This window comes from Sinocyclocheilus rhinocerous, unplaced genomic scaffold (genome assembly GCF_001515625.1).
Source record: "Sinocyclocheilus rhinocerous isolate Xijiao unplaced genomic scaffold, SAMN03320098_v1.1 scaffold1635, whole genome shotgun sequence".
In the NCBI taxonomy this organism is placed as follows: domain Eukaryota; kingdom Metazoa; phylum Chordata; class Actinopteri; order Cypriniformes; family Cyprinidae; genus Sinocyclocheilus; species Sinocyclocheilus rhinocerous.
In genome coordinates, this window is record NW_015627629.1 from 1,022,203 (window position 1) to 1,045,445 (window position 23,243).

Sequence of the window (23,243 nt, forward strand, 5' to 3'; positions counted from 1 at the left end):
GACAGACAGACAGACAGATAGATAGATAGATAGATAGATAGATGATGGATGGATGGATGGATGGATAGACAGGTAGATAGATAGATAGATAGATAGATAGATAGATAGATAGATAGACGGACGGACAAACGGACGGACGGATGGATGGAAGACAGACGGACAGACAGGTGGATGGACAGATGGATAGATAGATAGGTATGGGTAGATAGATAGATTAGCTGATGGAAGACAGAAGGATAGACAAATAAATCACTAACTTACATAACTGCTATTGGTGGAAAAATGCAAATGTTCAGATTAAAATGATCCTGTGGACATAATAGCACAACTTGCCTTTGCCAGGACTTTTCGGGATTGATTACACTGATGTTTACCTCTCAGTGGAGTGAGAATTCCCTGATGGTTGCGGTAATTAAAATGTTGGAGGCATCAAATGTTGCTGAGTATATGCCACAGCTCACCTCTCTAATGACAGGCTGTGAAGAGCAGTGCGTCTGCATACTAATTACTGCAGTTTGGCCTGGCCCTGCATAGAGTCAACCTAATTATTTATTGTGTGAGTGTGTATTGCTATAAAGAGATGGAGAATTGCCAGTTTAAATGAAAGTAAGAGTCATGGTTTTGAACTATTGTTCAGATGTCACATATGAATACTAAATATTATATTTTACACTGCAAATGTGCCACATTTGTACATAAACAGTATATGAAATGTGCCATTTACATAAACTTTTTTAAATGGAACCTGAAGTGGCATTAAGGTTTCACATGCTTTAGTGTTTCTTGCCGATTCTTATGCACCAAAACTAATAGGTGCCACTTAGCATTATTGCTTATTTTTGTTACTCTCTGCTAAACTTTGTTTCATTATCAGCTGTAGTCATTCAACTTGAAATGAATGTCTTCCGGTTGCTTTGTCCCTGCAAATCCTTGCCAGTGTGAAGGGCCCTTAATTTTATGCGAAGAAGTAGCGAATACCAATGGAATTACAAATAGTGGAGGTCATGTGATCTGTAGTTGGAATGACACAATGTACAGGTGACAAAGCTCATCAATGTATAGGCAGTGTAGACATGTCTAGTAACAAAATGCCTCCATTCTCAATATATGATGTTAAAAAATCATCAATGTTGTATAAATGATAGCAAAATAAGACCAAGCGCAGGTATGTTTCATCAGTGATGTGCTCCACTCATGGGAACGGTGGAGAAAGCAATTTTTCATACACCTGCCACAGTTGCAAGTGTCAACACAGGAGAGGAAAAAAAAAGAAATCTGCTTGACATTTTCCTTCTGTCTCCTAAGCAACCTTCCTGAGCAGGCAGTCTTTAGAAGGTGAATACCCCTGGGAACAGAACACGCTGCTTTCTCCTCCTCTGTGCCATATGCTTGGAATAGAACTGCTGCTGTTTTCCCCATTTGACTGCTACCTGTGTTTGTCTCCCCTGCTGTGCATGTGCATCTGAACAGCTTGATTTGTTATAAACCAAGCTGTTATGCTAGAATGTTTGCATTTTATTAGCACAGGAATCTTGATCAAGTTAATCTTTCTTGTTGCACTATTATCTACTATACTCAACATTCGCTACCAGTTTTACATTAGTCATTATTTACACACCCTCATGTCATTTATATTTTGATGAAATTATTTGAAAGAAAACAGTTTTGCCTTCGCATAGGCAAAAAAAAAAATATATATATTTTTTGTTCCACAAAAGAAAAAAAGTCATACAGGTTTAGAATGACATGAGGGTGCATAAATGATGAAAGATTTTTCATTTTTAGATTAACTAACGTTTTTTGCTAGTGTACCTTTAAGACTTCTGCATGTACTGTAAATAATTGTATAATTGGCTCATTTTAATCTTTTAAAGGGGTAATTCACCCATAATTGACCATTTTGTCATAATTTACTCACCCTAATGTTGTTACAAACCTGTATGAAGTTTTGTCTTCTGTTGAACACAAAAGAAGATATTTTGAAGAATGTTGGTAACCAGACAGCTGCTGGTAGCCATTGACTTTCATAGTATTTTTTCCATACTGTGGATGTCAATGGTTACTGTCAGCTGTTTGGTTAACGACTGGTTACAACTTAAAGGTGAGTAAATGATGACTGAATTTTCATTTTCACGTGAACTATCCCTTTAATAGTGTGAGCCAAGTTGCTGAATACGAAATGTGTTGATGTAAATATGGATGGTCATGTTAACATGGTCATGGTTGTGACTTCATAATTGTGATGATTATGATTTATTATGAATTAATTAATTTCCTTAAACGGTACAAATGGACTAGGATTGCTTTGTGAGTATTTCTTCACAAAGTATTTCTACATCAAGCTCTTTTATTTAAAAAGAGCAAGAAAAGCCCATGATTTGTCCCCCTTAATAACTTTAAAAGTAATGTAATTTTCATTTTGTCCCAGATATGTCGAGCCGCACTGCTTTTAAATGTTGGCATAAATGTGTGGTGTGAACTCTTTTTGGGAATTACTGTTACAGTCTGCTGCAATTTTCTTGGCAAACACACTATGACAACTTTAAATGTGCAGAGAGTATTTGATAACCATGTGACCGCTTACTGTGTGCAGTCTTGTATTTCCTGTCATTAGTGGGATCCTGAGGGAAACTAGTGGAGATGTCGAGGAGAGGTGTGAAGACTTTGGCAGAGGCTGTATCACAGAAGGACTCTCATTAGAAGAGGGAACATCAACACCAGAGACTGACATGTACAGTAAGGTGCCACAAACTCCTCGTGGAAGGTGTCGAACGAACGGCACAGCTACTGATCCTACAGTAATCCACAACTGTTACAGTTAACTTTTGAAAGTTGGAATGTTCAGTTCAAACTTTGATCTTGGTTACCACACAGTGATGAATGGCCAATTCACTCAAAGATTAAAAAGTCTAATCAAGTAGATCATACCAGTGGTTTTTATGACCAACTAGTGATTCGCAGAGTGGGAATAAGTGAATGCGTAAAAATTCAGTTTTGCTAGAGGGCATTTACATATTTGGGTATTTACTCATAGTGGATATTACATATTTATCCGGTGCATCCAAAATTGCATATGGTAACCAGACAGCTGCTGGTAGCCATTGACTTTCATAGTATTTTTTCCATACTGTGGATGTCAATGGTTACTGTCAGCTGTTTGGTTAACGACTGGTTACAACTTAAAGGTGAGTAAATGATGACTGAATTTTCATTTTCACGTGAACTATCCCTTTAATAGTGTGAGCCAAGTTGCTGAATACGAAATGTGTTGATGTAAATATGGATGGTCATGTTAACATGGTCATGGTTGTGACTTCATAATTGTGATGATTATGATTTATTATGAATTAATTAATTTCCTTAAACGGTACAAATGGACTAGGATTGCTTTGTGAGTATTTCTTCACAAAGTATTTCTACATCAAGCTCTTTTATTTAAAAAGAGCAAGAAAAGCCCATGATTTGTCCCCCTTAATAACTTTAAAAGTAATGTAATTTTCATAATTTTCGTCCCAGATATGTCGAGACACACTGCTTTTAAATGTTGGCATAAATGTGTGGTGTGAACTCTTTCTGGGAATTACTGTTACAGTCTGCTGCAATTTTCTTGGCAAACACACTATGACAACTTTAAATGTGCAGAGAGTATTTGATAACCATGTGACCGCTTACTGTGTGCAGTCTTGTATTTCCTGTCATTAGTGGGATCCTGAGGGAAACTATAGTGGAGATGTCGAGGAGAGGTGTGAAGACTTTGGCAGAGGCTGTGTCACAGAAGGACTCTCATTAGAAGAGGGAACATCAACACCAGAGACTGACATGTACAGTAAGGTGCCACCAACTCCTCGATGAAGGTGTCGAACGAACGACACAGCTACTGATCCTACAGTAATCCACAACTGTTACAGTTAGCTTTTGAAAGTTGGAATGTTCAGTTTTAAATTCAAACTGTGATCTTGGTTGCCACACAGTAACCACTAATTCACTCAAAGATTAAAAAGTCTCATCAAGTCAGTCAGCGGTTTTTACGACCAACTGGTGATTCACAGAGTGGGAATAAATGAGTTGTGGGTGAAATGTTCTTTTTGCTAGAGGGTATTTACATATTCAGGTATTTACATATACAGTGGATCTTACATATTTCTAACATGACACACATACCACAAACATGTTGGAGACAGCAGTGCCTCCAAAATCACACTGGAGAAAAACAGCATGCAAACATAAAATGTCAGAATTCACAGTATTCATAAACAGTAGGTGGAAAGTCCCTGGATGATATTTCTGGTGAGATTCTGGGGTGCACATACACTGGACACTTTACTGTCCCATGAGACCACGGGAGAGGATCTGTGAATGGCAGTGGAGTGACAGGTCACATGACAATGACAACCTAATGAACGTAGTTTGTCCATATTACATTCATGCTACATACATTCATACTATATAGAACATACTTTTTAATGGCCACAAAGTAATTATTCAAAAGAAGTAGAGAGTATGCAGTTTCAGAGCCACTGGATTGAATCAAGTTTACATGACACCGTTTTCAACTAAAAGTGGAAAACATTTCATGTTTTTTGGTCGTTTATTTTACACAACAATGGCGTTTTGGGGGCTTGAAAATACATATGTTTGAAAATGGGTTTCAGGTTGTACGTTTATGAACACAATACCTTTATCGTCTCTGTGTAAACTACAAAAGTGTGAATTTGTGAAAATGGTGACAATGGGCATGTGTATTACATGTTCAGTCTATAGGTATGTGAGCAGGCTTAGTGTTTCTTTACAAAGTGACAGCGCCAACTACTGGCCAGGAATACAAAATACAGTGAATATAGTTGTTTTCAGGATCTGTGTGAACAGGGATTGTTTTAAAAAGCGTTGTTGCCCGTACACTTAACTTTTCAAAAGCACAAATGAAAAACATTTGCATTTTTAGTACATCATTGTCATTAAAACCTACCCTCAGTCTGATGAATCTTTCTGACGAATCCTTCACTTGAATGAACTGCACCGAATCAGTCAGAGCATCTACTGAATCAACAAATGACTCACTCACAGAATTTTAAGTTTGATGCCAGTGCATCATTTATTTAAAATAGCCATTAGCCTGCTCTTATGTGCCATCAAGAAAGCAATAATATATTGTCTATCTATAAAATTATTTTAATTTCAGAGCTATATATTTTATGCTATTATCTTAATCTGTATCCTTTACTTCACACTCATGGTTTTTTTTAGCTTAACATATCCTCATTATAATGCAAATTGACAAGTAAGCTTACCCAATGTAGTAAGGAAAATAAAACCGAGACAGAACAGAAAAGGTTTTTTTCTCCTCTCATATTTCACTTCAAAGTGTTTTTGGTGGGTCTTGTGGTTATATCTGCGTAGGTCCTAGCATGAGAAGTTTGGAACAACTGGTCCATACAACTCGTGCGCTATTTTCCAAATCTTCTGACACCATGCAAATTTTGGGTGATCTATTACTCTATGCTAAGACATTCTATTTTAATATAAATATAGGGTAACACTTTAATTTAGGGACCAATTCTCACTATTAACTAGCTGCTTTTTAGCATGCATATTACTAGCATTTTGGCTGTTTATTAGTACTTATAAAGCACATATTAATACCTTACTCTGCATGACCATATATTAGATCCCTTAATCCTACCCTATTCCTAAACTTAACAACTACCTAACTAACTGTTAATAAGCAGCAAATTAGGATTTCTTTTAGGCAAAAGTTGTAGTTAATTAGTTAATAGTGAGAAATGGTCCCTAAACTAAAGCATTTAAATTAGCCAGATATTGTGAAGATACTGTAGATTTGTCATTATTAACGAAATAATGTTTTATATATTTAGAGTAAACCGGAACACTGTGACAAGTATATGTGAACTCAGTGCAGTCAAAATATAAAAAGATCCCAAAGTCACAGTCCAGCACACTCCTGTCCTCAACAACTCTTCTCTGAGTCTCAAAATACAAACACTCCACACACTCTCTCACTGTGCTTGTCTTGGTTGCCATGGTAATTTCCAATGCCCTGCTTCCGACACATTGCAGACTTTCTAAAAATAATGATCTCTAGTCTGTATTGTTTTTATTATTATTGCACCTTTTTATCTCTGTCTCTCTCTCTCTCACTGTCTCTCAGTTTTACACTTCATTTAGCTTTTAGGGCAGATATAGTACAAGTGTTTGTGGCTTCTATTCTTTGGTATTCTTAGAAATATTCATAATTGTAAATTTGGAATCATATACATTTCAAATAGGAACCTCATAAATTAAAAAAAAATACTCAAATGGTGTTACATAGAAGTGGTGGATAGATGCTAATATTTGAGGAGGCATATTTTTGCTTTTTATAAGTGAGGCAGAATGTGCCTATGCTTGACAGTCAGCCTTCAAGACATTTACAATAATGCAGTGTAATTGAATCCACAAACCCAGTGAGCAGCTCTCGCTTCTGGAGTTTTGCTCCATCTCATCCACTCTGACAATGTCACATCAGAGAGTGCAAAGGCGTGAACAGTATTTCTTCATAACCTTCTGATTATTGGAACTGGGACATTGTGAAGAATAACATAAGACAAATGCTCTTTCTTTTTTCTTCAAGCCAGTGTGCCAGTGTTATATAAGGATCATCTTCAAGAAACAGTGTCCTCATGACTTCGAGCTGATATAATAAACGGGATATAATTGAACTTTGTTACATGAACTGATTTAGATTTAACTTTGCAAAACAAGAGAAGGAAATCATTAGAATTCAACCTGAATCATGTTTTAACTGTCTATATATGTAGTTTATCAATTTATGCATTTTCTGAAAAATGCTTTTTGTTTAACATTGTTATGCTGTGAACGCACTTTTTCAATCACATAGTTCAATCCAAGGTTTCTCTTTAAGTTTATATCAGTTTTTCATAATGTTTACACTTTTGTACACATATTGGCCTCATCAACTGTTCAACTCTGTTATGTGGACAAAACTGTATACTGACTGCAAATAATGTGGCATGGTGCAATGATATGTGCAAGCCCATTATTAGACCATTTATCAACACAAAAAAATTTACTGTAGTAGGGTTGAAGTCCACATGTTTTGAAAGAGAATTGTTTATTCTAATTATAAGAATATGATTTCCAAACTTATTAACAAGGGTTGAAATAATGTTGTGTTTTACGGTTTGGACTTAGGATCATTAAAAAAATAGCTAAATAATTTTTAGTCACAGCAAGGCTGAAACTACATATTTAGGATTCATGGTACATTTAAAGGGTTAGTTCACCCAAAAATGAACATTAGCCCATAAATTACTCACCCTCAAGTCATCCTAGGTGTATATGACTTTCTTCTTTCAGACGAATCCAGTCGGAGTTATATTAAAATTGTCGTTGATCTTTCAAGCTGTTTAATGCCACTCAGTGGGTGTTGCAGTGCTTCAGTCCAAAAGAAGTTAAATAAAAAGCGCCCATCCATAAAAAAAAATGTCTCACACGGCTCCGGGGGGTGAACAAAAGCCTCCTGTAGCGAATCGATGCCTTAGATAAGAGTGTGTATGTTCTTAACTTACAAGGTTGTAATAAGCCAACTAATGCAATTTACTATTTTTAAAAAATATTATTCACAAAAATTGCAAACAAAAACTGTGAAATAAAATTCTTATTTATAGCTAACCCCCACTGGACTGGGTCATTTAGCATAAACATTTTTTGACTATCTACAATTGTAAATAGGTGAACAAATCATCTAGTCACTATGATATAACAGTCACTTTATGTGAAGTAACAATCTACACAAGTCTTTCGTAAGTAAGCCTTGGAGTAGAATGCGTCGAGTATAATCCCATACAATGGAAATGTAAACTTATGACATGGCACACGTTCATAAATTAACAGTCTAAAAAATTCCAAAAGCTATTTCGGATGTAACAGTTCTCGTCATTTACTTTCATCGCCAGAAATACTGTTAATGGTTGAAGAATGTGGCAAACGAAATATTTCACATGAACATTTGGATGGCATCAAAAAAATCATGGCTACTGATTGCTTATTGTCTTTGACACTATCATTTGGACCATATTGCCAAATGTTCATGCTCAGATAACTTACTGAACATCACTAAACTTACAGTAAACTTAAACTACACACAGCACAGGCAAGAGTATTAATTCTGTGTAATTTAGGGTTAAATTGTAGTGGCTTTAAAGGCCTTTATCTAAATTGATTCCAAGAGGCATCAAAATAAAACTTTTTCGAGTTGACCAAGCTCAAATGTGCATAGTCAAACCTCTGTTTTACGCTCACATGAAACATCAACACATCAAGACAGTCAAATAAGATAGTTTGAGTCCAAAAGAAGTTAAATAAAAAGCGCCCATCCAAAAAAAAAGTGCCTCACACAGCTCCAGGGGGTGAACTAAGGCCTCCTGTAGCGAATCGATGCGTTTATGTAAGAAAAATATCCATATTCAAAACGTAATAATCACTTTAATGTAGCTTGCGCTCACTGTTGTACACTGGAAGCAGTTCCGGGAGCAAGTTCAGCGTTGCGCATGCACCGGTGAGTCTTGTGAAAACCCTTTAAGAATTAGCCATGTAAAACTGTCACTATATGTCCCTTAAAGTTCATAAAGTTCAGCAGTTAACTTTTTCCATATCAAATATATGCCACTGTATGCTGAGATTGACTCCTAATTATTATAAAAAAATGACAAGGAGATCTATAGAGAGATCAAACATGTTGAAATTCGATTCACTCATTTTCAGCAGAGACCCATAAGCAAGAACTTCTTTATTTCTGCCATTTATTACAAATAAGCTTCCAACATATGTTTACATAGAGCCTTGACTGATCCTGATTTAATTGGTGACTGGCAGAGGAAATAGGATGTACAGTGTAATTGAAATATAACTTTTTGGTTACTGAGGAGCCAGGTCATAACATCGCTGTTTAATATCAGCTGCTTCAGTGAGGTAGACATTGAGACAATTCAGTCACAGAATATCAAGAGAAAAAGCACAGAAGCAAACACTACACACACGACACTTCAATGGTCAATAAACAGCTTATCACAAAGGAACACTTTCACTTGAAAATGTTGTAACCATTGCATCTTCGTAAAAGATTTTCAATACTAATAAGCTAATCATTCCATAAAGACAGACATCTTAGATGTTATTGGAAAGCCGTTAGGTGGTACACACGTATTCAGAAAAAGAGAACAGTCTTAAAGAGAGAAAAAAATCTATAAATTTTACGCAAAAAAAAGTATCATAGTGCACCATTGAGCAATACATAAAATTAAATAATCAATCCACATACACCTAAATATACAGAAAAGGTTATATACCTAAAGTAGGTATTGTCATATAAAGTAACATGTCAAATGTAACATACCAGCAGTTTCAATATCTGTGACGGCTCTACGCACTTTGAAATACTTGGCCTGAACCATTTAAATGTAGAAATATCTCTCATATAAAGATAGATAGATAAACATTTCTACAAAGCTATTGAATAGCAGCAAAAAGGTTATCATCGCTTTTAAAGTTTTTCTATAGCTCATAATTATGGCAACAAATATTCTTATCTTAGATAAGAGTGTGTATGTTCTTAACTTACAAGGTTGTAATAAGCCAACTAATGCAATTTACTATTTTTAAAAAATATTATTCACAAAAATTGCAAACAAAAACTGTGAAATAAAATTCTTATTTATAGCTAACCCCCACTGGACTGGGTCATTTAGCATAAACATTTTTTGACTATCTACAATTGTAAATAGGTGAACAAATCATCTAGTCACTATGATATAACAGTCACTTTATGTGAAGTAACAATCTACACAAGTCTTTCGTAAGTAAGCCTTGGAGTAGAATGCGTCGAGTATAATCCCATACAATGGAAATGTAAACTTATGACATGGCACACGTTCATAAATTAACAGTCTAAAAAATTCCAAAAGCTATTTCGGATGTAACAGTTCTCGTCATTTACTTTCATCGCCAGAAATACTGTTAATGGTTGAAGAATGTGGCAAACGAAATATTTCACATGAACATTTGGATGGCATCAAAAAAATCATGGCTACTGATTGCTTATTGTCTTTGACACTATCATTTGGACCATATTGCCAAATGTTCATGCTCAGATAACTTACTGAACATCACTAAACTTACAGTAAACTTAAACTAACACAGCACAGGCAAGAGTATAGAATTAATTCTGTGTCATTTAGGGTTAAATTGTAGTGGCTTTAAAGGCCTTTATCTAAATTGATTCCAAGAGGCATCAAAATAAAACTTTTTCGAGTTGACCAAGCTCAAATGTGCATAGTCAAACCTCTGTTTTACGCTCACATGAAACATCAACACATCAAGACAGTCAAATAAGATAGTTTGAGGAAATACATTTAGTCGTTACTATATGTACTTAGTCATTACTGTATGTACAAAGCAAATTTTGCTTTTGAAGTTTCAACCACAAACTATCTATGTCCTGCACTCTTAATAAGCTCAACCTCAACCTCATCTACAATCTCAGTCTACAGTTAGACCAAGCTACCAAAGTTAGGGCTGTTCAGTGAGCCAAAATACAACTCGGCTGAACTGATTTTCCCAATGGTGGTCCCATATCCCAGCCCCTCACTCTTTGAAAGGATTTTTGAGAAGTTAGTTTAAGAATCTGGTGACCTCCAGGGTGTTCCAGTGTGAATCTCACATCTACCTCCTTCTCAGTTGGACTTATGTTCGCCATTCTTGGCCCAGCCTCTGGTCATGGCTGATACCACAATGCTGTACATGTTGAGCCAAGCCTGGCGCAGTGGTGTTGTGTAAGCCGGACCCAGGCTGGACTGAAGCATATAGAGCAGGGACTCTCCAACCACCTAAGGAACATGTGAAAGAACCCAATCAATCAATTAATGGTCTGAAAAATCACTGTGACTCTTCCCGAAGATCACTGTCAATCTCATTGTCATCTTTGATGTTTGAGTGTTATGGCTGCTATATGTCATTTCAGTCATCGTAACTAAACCATGCAGGCAAAGTGTACTCACAGTGAAGGACTGAGTCTTCACCCCAACTGCCTGGTGCTTCCTGCCCAGGTTCGACAAGAAGTCCTCCAATGAATGTAGGTCATCAAGATGGCTCACAGCTGCATCGATCACTAACATCACCTGGACAGATATACAACCTCTCTTGAGCTGGGTTTACATTACATTTGAGCCCAAATTAGTCAATAGAAAGAAGCATTACAGAAGTCTTCATTTGCCTAAATCACGGGTGTCCAATCCTGGAAGGTCAGCTCCTGCAGAGTTTAGCTTCATCCTGTTTTAACACACCTGCTTGAAAGTCTCGCTAGGTCAGGGGTTAGAGCTAAACTCTGCAGGAAGGGGGTCTTCCAGGAGCAGGATCGGACACCCTGGTCCTAAATGAACCATGTGGTTCTATGGTGTAACAAACAACAACCAAACATATCAGTTGATCTTTCGACATATGATGGGAGAAAAAATGCAGCTTTCAGGCAATTTTGCTGTAGGTGAGGGATTAGGATTAAAATGTCCATCTATACATGCCCCTTACTCTTTGTGAGCAACCAACTTTTCAGTTACCGGCCCATCAACTACCAACAACGCCACTCCGAGGCTGTTTCTCAGTTCTAAAAATACAAAGAACAGTCTTGCGTTCTCATGAAGACTGGTCTTGCCAGGCTGGATACGAGGACACAAAATGCATCTTTTTGAGAATTGAGATATGATATGATCTTGTTGCTCAACTGACCGCCCCAACACATTTTAAGTAGTGGCCCAATTTAAAGCACAATATTTATTAAACATTTACTTATGTTATTTTTTACATTGTTTTATATATTTTTAATTCACCACTTACATGTGTATAAAGAGTATGTATATTACATATTCCCTATGCTTTGCCAGTATTAAGATTCTAGATATGCCAATAAAACGACAATATGCTTTCTTCATGTCTGTATGACTTTATTAAAATGATACCAGAAAAATCAGCAAATGTTTACTTTCACAAGCCGTCATAAGTTTGCGAGCTTGCAGAGGGAATGTCTTGCCTTGAGTGAGTTTAAAACTTATTTGAATACCTTCTGCTCGTATCCTCAGTACTTATATATATATATATACTGTATATATATATTTTTTTTTTTTTTTTGCGTATTGGAATTGAACATTGGCAGTTGACAGTGATGTGGAACAAGACCACAAGGACACAAGATTGCATAAGAACATATATTGAGAAACTGCCCAAAAGTTGGTTCCTGCCCCTTTACTTTACAAATTGTTATACATTTGACCTCTGGGCTCACCTTGGTGACGTGCTCAAGGAACTGTGGGCTGGAGAGGCATTCAGGTGCAACCCCACAGTTTGTGCTGTAGCTGAAGAGAGTAAGTAGTGCTGGATCCAGCTCAAATAACCTAACAAGAAATGTTACATTTAATGAGGCAGCACTACAAAGCAGTTCATCGACATGGATCTTCAACCACAATTGCTTATTTCACATTTCCTTAACAAGAAGGATAATTAAATTAGGTAATATAAGTCATTTGATGTTGAAGAGTACAAAGAGTATCCTTTTTTCTTGTAGTTTTTTTTTTTTTTTTCAAAGAAAGTCACTTTTATCCTTTATTTCGTGTTTGAAGAGGAATACTCAGGAAAGTGATACTTGGTAGCATCTTTCCTCTGAGAAGGTGATTCTGATGAAAATGATCTTTCTGCTCCCTGTCGCCAAGCAACAAGTCAAGCCTCTTACTGAGCTGCGGTTAGAGGAACAGACAGCGGGAGACTGATGGGGAATTTTTGATGGATTTTAAGAGATTACGCTTTAGTTCGTTTATTAAATTGCTATACCTTCATGATGAGTACAATCTTTGAGTTATGGAATGCAAGGATACTCCATTTTGATCGCCAGTTACTGTATGTGTTAAGTGCTTTTTATTTGCATAAAATCAAAACATGTATTTACTTTATAAATAATTACTTATTTTAAATGCATTATTTAATTATGATAATTATTTTTATTAAATTATTATTTTTGACAAATGCATCTGTCCCACAAAAACACCATACATGTACATGAAATACTGATCCGCACAGCTCTATTTGCAACTTTCTAAATAAACATGCAGGCTAAATTAAATAGCAATATCCCTTGGTGCAAAAGAGTATTAGCCAGCATGCATGACTGAAATATTACCTCGTGAACATAACAATTCCATGTGGCACCTTGTTCTTCCCCAGACTCTCCCAGCTGTCCCGGATCAGACCTTTATCTTTTTCAGAGAGTTTCTCCATTGTGACCCTCAGTAATGCTGTGTTCCCCGGTCGTCTTTCAGTGGTGTGGCATCAAAATGTCTTCTTCTGTTTAAAGTAGGACCTCCTGATTTCCCATTTCCAGACTTCCAGAGTTCAGTCTTCAGGTATGACCCCCCTGTGAAGTGCCAACATTGCATATCATTTTCCAAGGACAAATAAGACTTATCAGAGGAGCGTGCATGAGGGACTATAGGTTCAAATATATTTCATTTACAATCTAGTTACAATGCATTCAAATCAATTTTACTGCAAAGCTTTCCAACCGATGCTTCATGCACTCAACATCTAGAAGAGAAGACACCTAACTTAGCCCTGACTTTATGGTCACAATAAACAGTTTGAAGCTGACGTACCGTTCCTTCACTGCTCTAGAAGTGACCTTCTTCTCTCACTGGCTTCGTCTGTCTTTCTCTGGCATTAGGGTTTCTGTTTGTTCACTGCGAATATGTATATGTCAAGCCTGCTATCCTTGTGTTTGCACTCTCTCTCTCTTTCTCTCTCTCTCTCTTTTCCTCTTTGCTCCCCCCGCTCTCTCACACACATGCAAACACTCACTCACTTTCTCTCTCTTTATCTCTCCCTCTATCTGCTCCCTCTCCCTTCTCTGCTGCATCTAACCTCATAGATGCTGCTTGATGTGCATTCAAACTAGGATGAGGAAACCTTTTTGACAATCTTGCTTTTTAAAAAAGGGGAAACAAAAACTTACAAATATTTCAATGTATGTTGTGTTTTTATTCAGTCACACTGTAATTGTCCTAAATGCTCTCACCCCTGTGATACTGTGCTCAAATGGACAGTAAATAAGGACAGAATGGAAATATCTCTAATCTTCATTGCTCCTAGCACATGTTATGAGCCATAGCTCCTCCTACAGGTGAGAGTCTGGCACCTTCAGGCACTCCGTATGCATATATAATCAAAGAACACATTTGAATATACTGTTTTGTAGATGAGTGAAAGAACATAAATACTTAAAGTACTTCTGCTTTTAAATAACGGCAAGGCATCATCATTTAATATAACCAAACAAACAAGTCCTGCATAAGGTATTCATACTCACAGACTTAAATCAACTGCGTCACTGCATTCTGCCTAGAAGCATCTCTTCATTCTTTAAATAAAGATTCCATTTAGAATTATAAAACCATCAGAGACCATTTCAGGTTCCAAGAAAAACTTTCTCTAGTTCTTTAGAAAACCATATGTGTACTAGTGCGCTATACAGAACCAAAACCATCTGAAGAATATACAAAATCTATACCTATACATCTACAGTGTAATATCATTAACTTCTCCATAGAGCCCTATACTTAAATGACTATTGATAAGTATGTTCTTTGCTGAACATAAACTACTGTTTAAAAGTGTTTTTTTTTAAATGAAATTAATACTTTTATTCAGCAAGGATGAAAGTAACAGTGAAGACATATCACATTTTTTATTTCAAATAAATGCTGTTTTTCTTTTTAAAACCTATTCTTCAAGAAATGGATCACAGTTTCAACAAAACTATTAGGCAGAACAACTGTTTTTTTTACTTTAATAAGAAATGTTTCTTGAGCACCAAATACCGTAATCATATTAGAAAGACTGAAGTAATGGCTGCTGAAAATTCAGCTTTCCACCACAGACATTAAGATTTTAAAATATGTTGAAATTTATATGTTGAAATGTTGAGTTATTTTAAATTGTGATAATATTTCAAAATATTACTATTTTTACTGTATTTTCGATCATATTATACAGACTTGGGAGACTTCTTTCAAAATTTTAAGAATCTTATCTAACTTTCAAATGGTTGTGCAAGTTACAGTAGCCTATAATGTCAAATAACTATTGAAGAAACTTTATTTTTAAATTTTTAGTTGGCAATTTGACATCCCTTGAACTTGAACATGTTATGAATGAAAGAAATGGATCGCAAAGCACATTTTGAAATGTATCCAGCCACATCATAATATTGTAACCTGTGTATTTAAGTTCAATTAAAATCAGTCACCTTTGTCCAGATTAACAGGCTCAGTTCTTGAATTTTTTTTGTTAAGGAATCATAGTCAAATCCTCTGATTATTTTATTATTTTCTTCATATTTGCAGGGATTCCCTGAATAATTCGCACCTTATGTCCTACCTGATTCAGAGCTATATCTAGCATGTTATCAACGTAAGGGACATTCGGTTGTGACAGCAAGACCCAAAGCACTTGAAGATAGTGTGACAGGAGAGCACAGTTGCCATGGCGACCTCGCAGGAGCACTTGAACTTTCAGTTATATCTGACACTTAAAGCTCAAGATAGAAGCTGTCACTCAAACGCGACTGATGTGTGTGCATGAAACAGACAAGATGGACACTGAGTTTGCCTGTCAACTTTATTGAATCTACATATTTAACAGAGGCAAAATAAAATATATTTCTGAGAATGATAGCATTAAATTACGCTGACATTTTCAGAACGCGAGGCTGAAGTTGCCACAGCAGGTTTTTTTTTTTTTTTGTCAAAATAATAAACCCAAAAGTTAAGTGGTACTGAATTTAGCTAGATGCTAATGCCTACATGCAAAATAAAACAATTTGTACTCAGGAGTGCTGTTGTATCAAGCCACTACTTTATGACGTGATAGCCTATATTTTTGCAAAATTACAATAAAACATTTTTTCATCAGAATGCATGGCTACTTTTGAATAGTCACTACTGGAGAAGGATACTTTTTGCAAGAATAATGGTGCTATTTCATATTCATATTTATAATTTAGTTCATATTAGTTCATATTTATAATTTTGGAAGTCGTAATTACAACATCAGGTCATTCAAATCAATTTGGTCGAGCAAATTACAAAAAAAATGAAATGAATTTAATTAGGTTAATTAATTACAACAAAATGCAGCAAGGTTTTTTAATTCCGCAAAATTTTTAAAAAAAGCACATCAGTGTGTTCTTGCTTTTATGATCAGAATCGTTACATGCTCTAGTGTAATTGTCCAATATTATCCTATTTTGTATGCAACTTAGCCAGTCTTACTGTAAATGAAAAAAAGAATAATAATTTCATGTATTTTACTGTAAACTACAGACGAACTACTGCATCCGAGTGCTGCAGGAATGTGTTTTACAACTTTGTTTGCACTTCCGATTCCATTGTTCTGAAGTCGTGTTTTTTTTTTTTTTTTGTTAACACATATAACATAGCATAAAATACATCTGTAATACCGTACTCATGATTTTTTTTAAAGCATTTACAGTACATGTCTTAAAAAAACTTAACAAGTGGTTAAATGGGACTGCAAAGGTTGTCTGGGATATTAAACATCATCACGCTGAAAGTGTACACTCATCTACTCTAGTCCGCTTTTCTAAAATTGTTGTGTTTATTGTATTCCTGCAAATAAATAGTTGTTGGAAACTTAGTAATGACCTTAAAGTCGTGCAACTGTGTAGTTTAACTTTATCTTTTCACTTAGCAATAGTATTTAGGCTTAAAATTCATAAAAGTTGTGTTCATTTGTGAAGATTATCGTGATGAACAAAACATGTAAGAATCATAAACTTTTGTTGTTCACAGAGCTACATTTCTGCGATAATCCAAAAGCCAATAGAAAAAATCCAGTGTGATGCAAACTTCTAGGTTGGCCTAAAAAATACAGCATCCCTGCAGCATCCCGTCCTCATTGTTTTTTCCACTGACACACCCCAAATCTGAAACTCGATGCTCAAAGAAAATCAAATGTTTCCCCATTTGCACGACTTTGTGGTGATGTTCATATACACACAACCTGTAAATACACTCTTTTCGAAATGACGCACCAAACTGCTGCCAAATCTTGACCCCCTGACTCTCCCATTACCAGTGCAAGACGTAATTCTAGTGTATACTAGTATAAGAAAAGGAACAAAGCCCTACTGTATTTCCACTTAAACCTCATTTAGCCATGACAAAAAGTATTTCCAAAACAAACTGAATGGGTATCATGAGGTGAAACTGGGCGGCCATTTTCAAATGCGCAGTTGATGCTTTTCATTTTTCAGTGTCATCACTTCTTAAACCACTAAATATACAACTTATACAACAAAATGGACAGGACTGGCTATCATATTTTCACCAAAAGTGCAATTTTAGCCTTTAAAATACAATGCATGCTACACGGCTTGTTTAAACTAATTATGTTCCATCTTAAGATCATCATGTAACAGCAAAAGCAGAAATCATGACTCAAAATCTTTCCATTCCATTACACAGAAACACAAATTCCTATAATTCCTTTAAAAAATCACCGAAAATCCAACCAGGACTGAAGAAGTCAGTTGGAGTAAAAAGCTCGTGATGTGGCCAAATGCACTAGCTGTTTACTATGACTCTCAAAACAGCCTGACTTCAGGAATGAGAATTTCAGATGGACCTTGTGTTAAAGAAGAGTTGTCTTAGAATGTTATTTGTGTATTTATTCAAATGGAGTTTCATGAATAAAGCTAGCTCTGTGACAGTTATAGTTCATAATTATAGCAGACGTTCAAAGCCACATTTGACAGACTCCAGGTGGGAGATGTGTTCGTGCCAAGAAAAGTGTATTTTATTACACATAAGTGTAAGTGTATTTACTTGTCTCATTAGTGTTTAGTGCAGTTGTCGTTGCTAGGAAACGCTTGTTTTGTTTACTGTGTGGAGACGTGCTGGTATCGCGTTTGGTCTCGTTCTGTATCGCTACAGTAATACAAAATACAGTAAAATCTACAAAATAAGAATGAAAAGAAATATACAATCATGTTAATCATGCACAACATGGTTTTTCAAAACTGAAATGATCTGCCAGCGATTTGTTGCCTGACCACAGTCTCGCCTGCACATATGGAATATGGATGTGAAATACACTGGCCCACCAGCCACGTCTGTCAGCACTCTTCCTCCTTGGTTTCCACATTCCCTTCTTTTCCCCCCTCGTTTGTGACACTGTCTTCCCCAGTTCCTGCACTGTAAATAAAACGATAGCAGAACAGCGTGTGTCCATATGACTGCTCCATCATAATATTTGCATGATTACTTTTTCGCTATGCCAATGACAATAAAGCTGACATCAAATCATAAAAAGAAAGATTTATAATAAATAGATCTTTTCATGTCAAAACCGCATCTACTGTATTTCCATTGAGTAAGATGATTTTATTTTGATGGGTATGGGTCACAAGAGAGGAAGTAATGTCAAACCTTTCATCAAAACTAGGATAAATACTTTAACACACTGTTAAATCTTTGCATTGAACAGATTTGTTCTGCTCTGTGATAACCAAAACATTAAAAAAAAAATGTCCACACTAATTTTAAACCCCATCATTCATGTGTCTTCATACCTCTTCTGGGTTTCGCTTTCAGTGCTGTAATGATCCTCATCCGCACAGTCATTGTCCACATGGAGGGCCATATTTGTTTCTCCCTTTGATCTCACAAAATTTTCATCCAGACCTGCTTGTTTCAAAGTATTCCTGTATCTGCGTTCAACATTATTCTTGGCATTTTTCTGAAAGCATTAGGCATATGGTGAAATCATTTGAAAATATGAAAGTTACATTATTTTTGAAAAGGAATGGATTGTGAATGTTAAGTAGTGTACCTGCGACACCTGCTCAAACAGGTACGGGCGAGCTGTCACTCGTGTTTTGATTTCCTTCAGCTCTCTTTGATAATCTTTCATCCTCTCCAGATCAGCTTGCCTACATTCACAAGAACTCATAATCAAGTTATTACATTCCTGGCTTGTTTATACAATAAAGACATCTTTTGAAAGTGCTCACCGGTGCTGTTTGAGTTTCTCTTGGTAGACCTCTTTAAGACTTTTATGAGGGTCCATTGCCTGGGCTCTCATTGCTACTGCCCTGCTCATAGCTTGAGAATTGATTCTGTGCTGCTTCATCCACTTTGCATTCTCCTGCTCCTTGAGGTCCTTTAGCTCCAGAGATCTCCTGGATGACAGGTAGATTATTCATCACTTTTTTAAAAATGTCATTATTTTAATTTGGATAATAGAAAAGCTAATTTTATTGGATAAATCAACACTTCATTTTATCGGAATAAATCCAATTTAATATATGTGCATACATAACATCTATTATACGTAAAGAAGAGTTGTCTTAGAATGTTATTTGTGTATTTATTCAAATGGAGTTTCATGAATAAAGCTAGCTCTGTGACAGTTATAGTTCATAATTATAGCAGACGTTCAAAGCCACATTTGACAGACTCCAGGTGGGAGATGTGTTCGTGCCAAGAAAAGTGTATTTTATTACACATAAGTGTAAGTGTATTTACTTGTCTCATTAGTGTTTAGTGCAGTTGTCGTTGCTAGGAAACGCTTGTTTTGTTTACTGTGTGGAGACGTGCTGATATCGCGTTTGGTCTCGTTCTGTATCGCGTATCTTGTCAGTGTCTGCGCTTGCTTGGCCATTTGTTGTGGAGAAAATAAGGAAAGTGTGTCCAGCTGAATTAATTTAGTATTTTGTTAGACGGGTATAAAAAAAGCTTAGTGTACCGCGGCAGCGGTCGTGTGAAGGCCTCCTCGTGTGAAGACCGAAGAGTGTAAAGACCATGACTCTACCGTGCGACTCCACCAGGCAGGGACACCGGCAAAAGATAAGTATCGCTTTTTATTTCTCCTCTTTCCTACTACTTGTTTCACTTCTGTTTCAGTTTTTATAACCATTTCTTACTATGTGTAAGTAAGTTGTTGTTTTTTTAACATGTGTGTTTGGCAGTGTTATTTTTTAGGATTACTGATAAACTACTGTCATTTGATTTGTATTATTTGTTATTTATTTTAATTTTAGTTACATTATGTCTGAATTTATTATGTCTGTATATGTCTTTTATTAAGTTTTAGTTTTAATTTGAGTTATTTTAATACTTCAACAAACTAAATGGAAATGAAATAATATATATATATTGAATTTATAAATGTGTATGTACATATACAGTATATATGTATGTGTGTGTGGTTGTACATACACATATGTAGTTGTTGTATTTTGGTGTTTGGCTTAGTGTTATGTTAGAATCATTATTATACTCTTATACCTTTTGTTCTTTACTATTTTGAATTGTTTTTAGCTTTATTTTTTTTTGTTTTTCATTTAAATGTTACGTTTTGAGATTTTGTTGTATGCATTTGTCATTTTTATTTAATCTCTTTATTTTTAAAATGTGTATAGTTAGTATTTATAAAGTTTTAGCTTTTAGTTTTGGATCTGTTTTTAGTTGTTTTAATACTACAATTGATTGCTTCTGTTGTCCTCATTTGTAAGTCGCTTTGGATAAAAGCATCTGATAAATGACTAAATAATAAATAATAATAATAATAAAAGACAAGGCTTCCCCAGTTTACTTAAGTACAACTCAAGCAAATATACTGCTTTTAATGTGCAGCTCCTCTGGTTGCCAAATGTTTTTTGGTTATTTCTTTCTTTGTTGGGTCGGTAGCCCCCATAACATACTTAGAATCATAAAATTAAACTTGCTTTTGATTTTCTGTTTTATTACACATCCATATGGAATTTCTTGAACATTCATAATCCCTTCTCTATTGTAAAAACATTAATAAACAAGAGGGCTCAGCTGTATCAAGACCCACACTGATTCAATATACAGTAATACAAAATACAGTAAAATCTACAAAATAAGAATGAAAAGAAATATACAATCATGTTAATCATGCACAACACGGTTTTTCAAAACTGAAATGATCTGCCAGCGATTTGTTGCCTGACCACAGTCTCGCCTGCACATATGGAATATGGATGTGAAATACACTGGCCCACCAGCCACGTCTGTCAGCACTCTTCCTCCTTGGTTTCCACATTCCCTTCTTTTCCCCCCTCGTTTGTGACACTGTCTTCCCCAGTTCCTGCACTGTAAATAAAACGATAGCAGAACAGCGTGTGTCCATATGACTGCTCCATCAATATGTGCATACATAACATCTATTATACGTATACAGTTCATTATAAATAATATGGTTTTTCCAAATTCACAAAATAACAGTCATATAACAAGCCCAAATGTGTTGCATACATGGTACAAAACAGATACGAGAAAATATAATAGATAAATACATAAGATAAAAAAGAGAATACCTAAGTGAACGTATATTATTTCTGTAATATGACATATTTCTGAATATATTTCTAATATAAAAATTTTTCTTTTTTATTGCTTTAAATAATGTATTTTATTATTATTTATTGCTTTATTAAAATAGCCATACAACTCTAATACAGTACATTAACAGTTTTTATTTAATTTAATTTGTTAATTTGTGAAAGATGTATTTTAGAAGTGTTGAACCAACAATACTAGCCCAAGACAATGCTTAAATAGCTATTTGCATTAATATTATTAACCAATAGTGCAGCCAATGAGATTAAATTAAAAATTACAAAAACATTTTCTTTCTTTGGAATACAGTGAAGTCAAGAATTGTGCAAAAAAGACCATGAATGTGTTATTATACAAGAAAATATGATCCGTTTACTTGGTTTTATTGATTTTAGTCATTGAAAAGTTGTATACAATTATGAAAATTTACAAAGCGTCAGGCTCACCTTACAGCCATGGATCTTTTCCTGGCAGCATCTGTTATGTAAGTAGGAAGAGTATCCATAGACAGTGATGTTAGGCCACCAAATGAACTGCTTCTCTTTAGATTCATCTTGTCTGTAGATTTCTAGTCATGAGAAATTACATATTAAACTCAAAGGAATTACATTAAAGGAATCTAAACTCAATTCAAATCGCAACCTGTGGGTTTTCTGGACTCCTGTGGCGTGGATGTAGCGTGAATGTGCGCAGTTGGAAGGGTTTACAGTGAGTGACACCTCTCCTCTCTGCTGCCTCCATTGCCTTTTGTTGAAAGGCCTGGTCGAGCTTGTCAAAGTCAGGCATGGCAGCGTTAGTTTTAGGTCTGAAGGACAGCTTCTGGTCCAAGAAACCCAGCATCTTGCTTTTGTTCTTCTGAGCACTGCGGGTCTGTCTATCTGCACTGGGTTCCTGCCTCTGAATGGGTGCTGAGGAGGCTTTCAGAGTCTCCTGACCTCGCAGATGAATGCGAATCTTCCTTTGCTGCTCCTGCTCTGAACCAGCATCACATAAAAACAGTTTTAGAAGATGAGTAAAAGATGATGTTCTAATGTTTAAAATAAATTAAGTTAAAATTGAATGTACATTTTCCAATTAAAATTTCAAATTAAAATCGAATTTTACTTTTTGTGTAAACTATTCCGTTAAATATGTTAGATTTTCAATTAAATATGATACATATGTGACCCTGGAGCACAAAACCAGTCTTAAGTCGCTGGGGTATATTTGTAGCAATAGCCAAAAATACATTGTATGGGTCAAAATTATCGATTTTTCTTTTATGCCAAAAATCATTAGGATATTAAGTAAAGATCATGTTTTATGAAGATATTTTGTAAATTTCTTACCGTAAATATATTAAAACCTAATTTTTGATTAGTAATATGCATTGAACTTCATTTGGACAACTTTAAAGACAATTTTCTCAATATTTTGATTTATTTTGCACCCTCAGATTCCAGATTTTCAAATAGTTGTATCTCGGCCAAATATTGTCCGATCCTAACAAACCATACATCAATGGAAAGCTATTTATCCAGCTTTCAGATGATGTATAAATCTCAATAAAAAAAAAAGACCCTTATGACTGGTTTTGTGGTCACATTTGTGTCTTTACTTAATTTTTCAATTTGACCTAATTCATAATCACACTCTCAGAAAAAAAGGTACAAAAGCTGTCACTGGTGCGGTACCTTTTCAAAAGGCACACTTTTGTACCTAAAGAGTCTATATTGGTACCTCAAGGTTCATATTAGTACCTAAATT

The 23,243-nt window shown here is 35.5% G+C and overlaps 1 protein-coding gene and 1 pseudogene across 1 annotated transcript; both read right to left on the bottom strand.

Annotated features, from left to right (window-relative positions):
• Positions 1–9,694: 9,694 nt before the first annotated feature.
• LOC107732804 (neuroglobin-like) lies at positions 9,695–13,804 on the bottom strand. Its single transcript, XM_016544223.1, has 5 exons — positions 13,710–13,804; positions 13,238–13,471; positions 12,350–12,458; positions 11,073–11,192; positions 9,695–10,901 (listed from the first exon to the last, which is right to left on the bottom strand). The coding sequence occupies exons 2-5, from the start codon at positions 13,333–13,335 to the stop codon at positions 10,749–10,751; spliced, it is 480 nt and encodes a 159-aa protein (XP_016399709.1). The 5' UTR covers positions 13,336–13,471; positions 13,710–13,804; the 3' UTR covers positions 9,695–10,748.
• A 4,363-nt stretch (positions 13,805–18,167) lies between these two features.
• The window catches only part of LOC107732242 (protein FAM161B-like), a 7,177-nt pseudogene continuing 2,101 nt past the window's right edge, over positions 18,168–23,243 (bottom strand).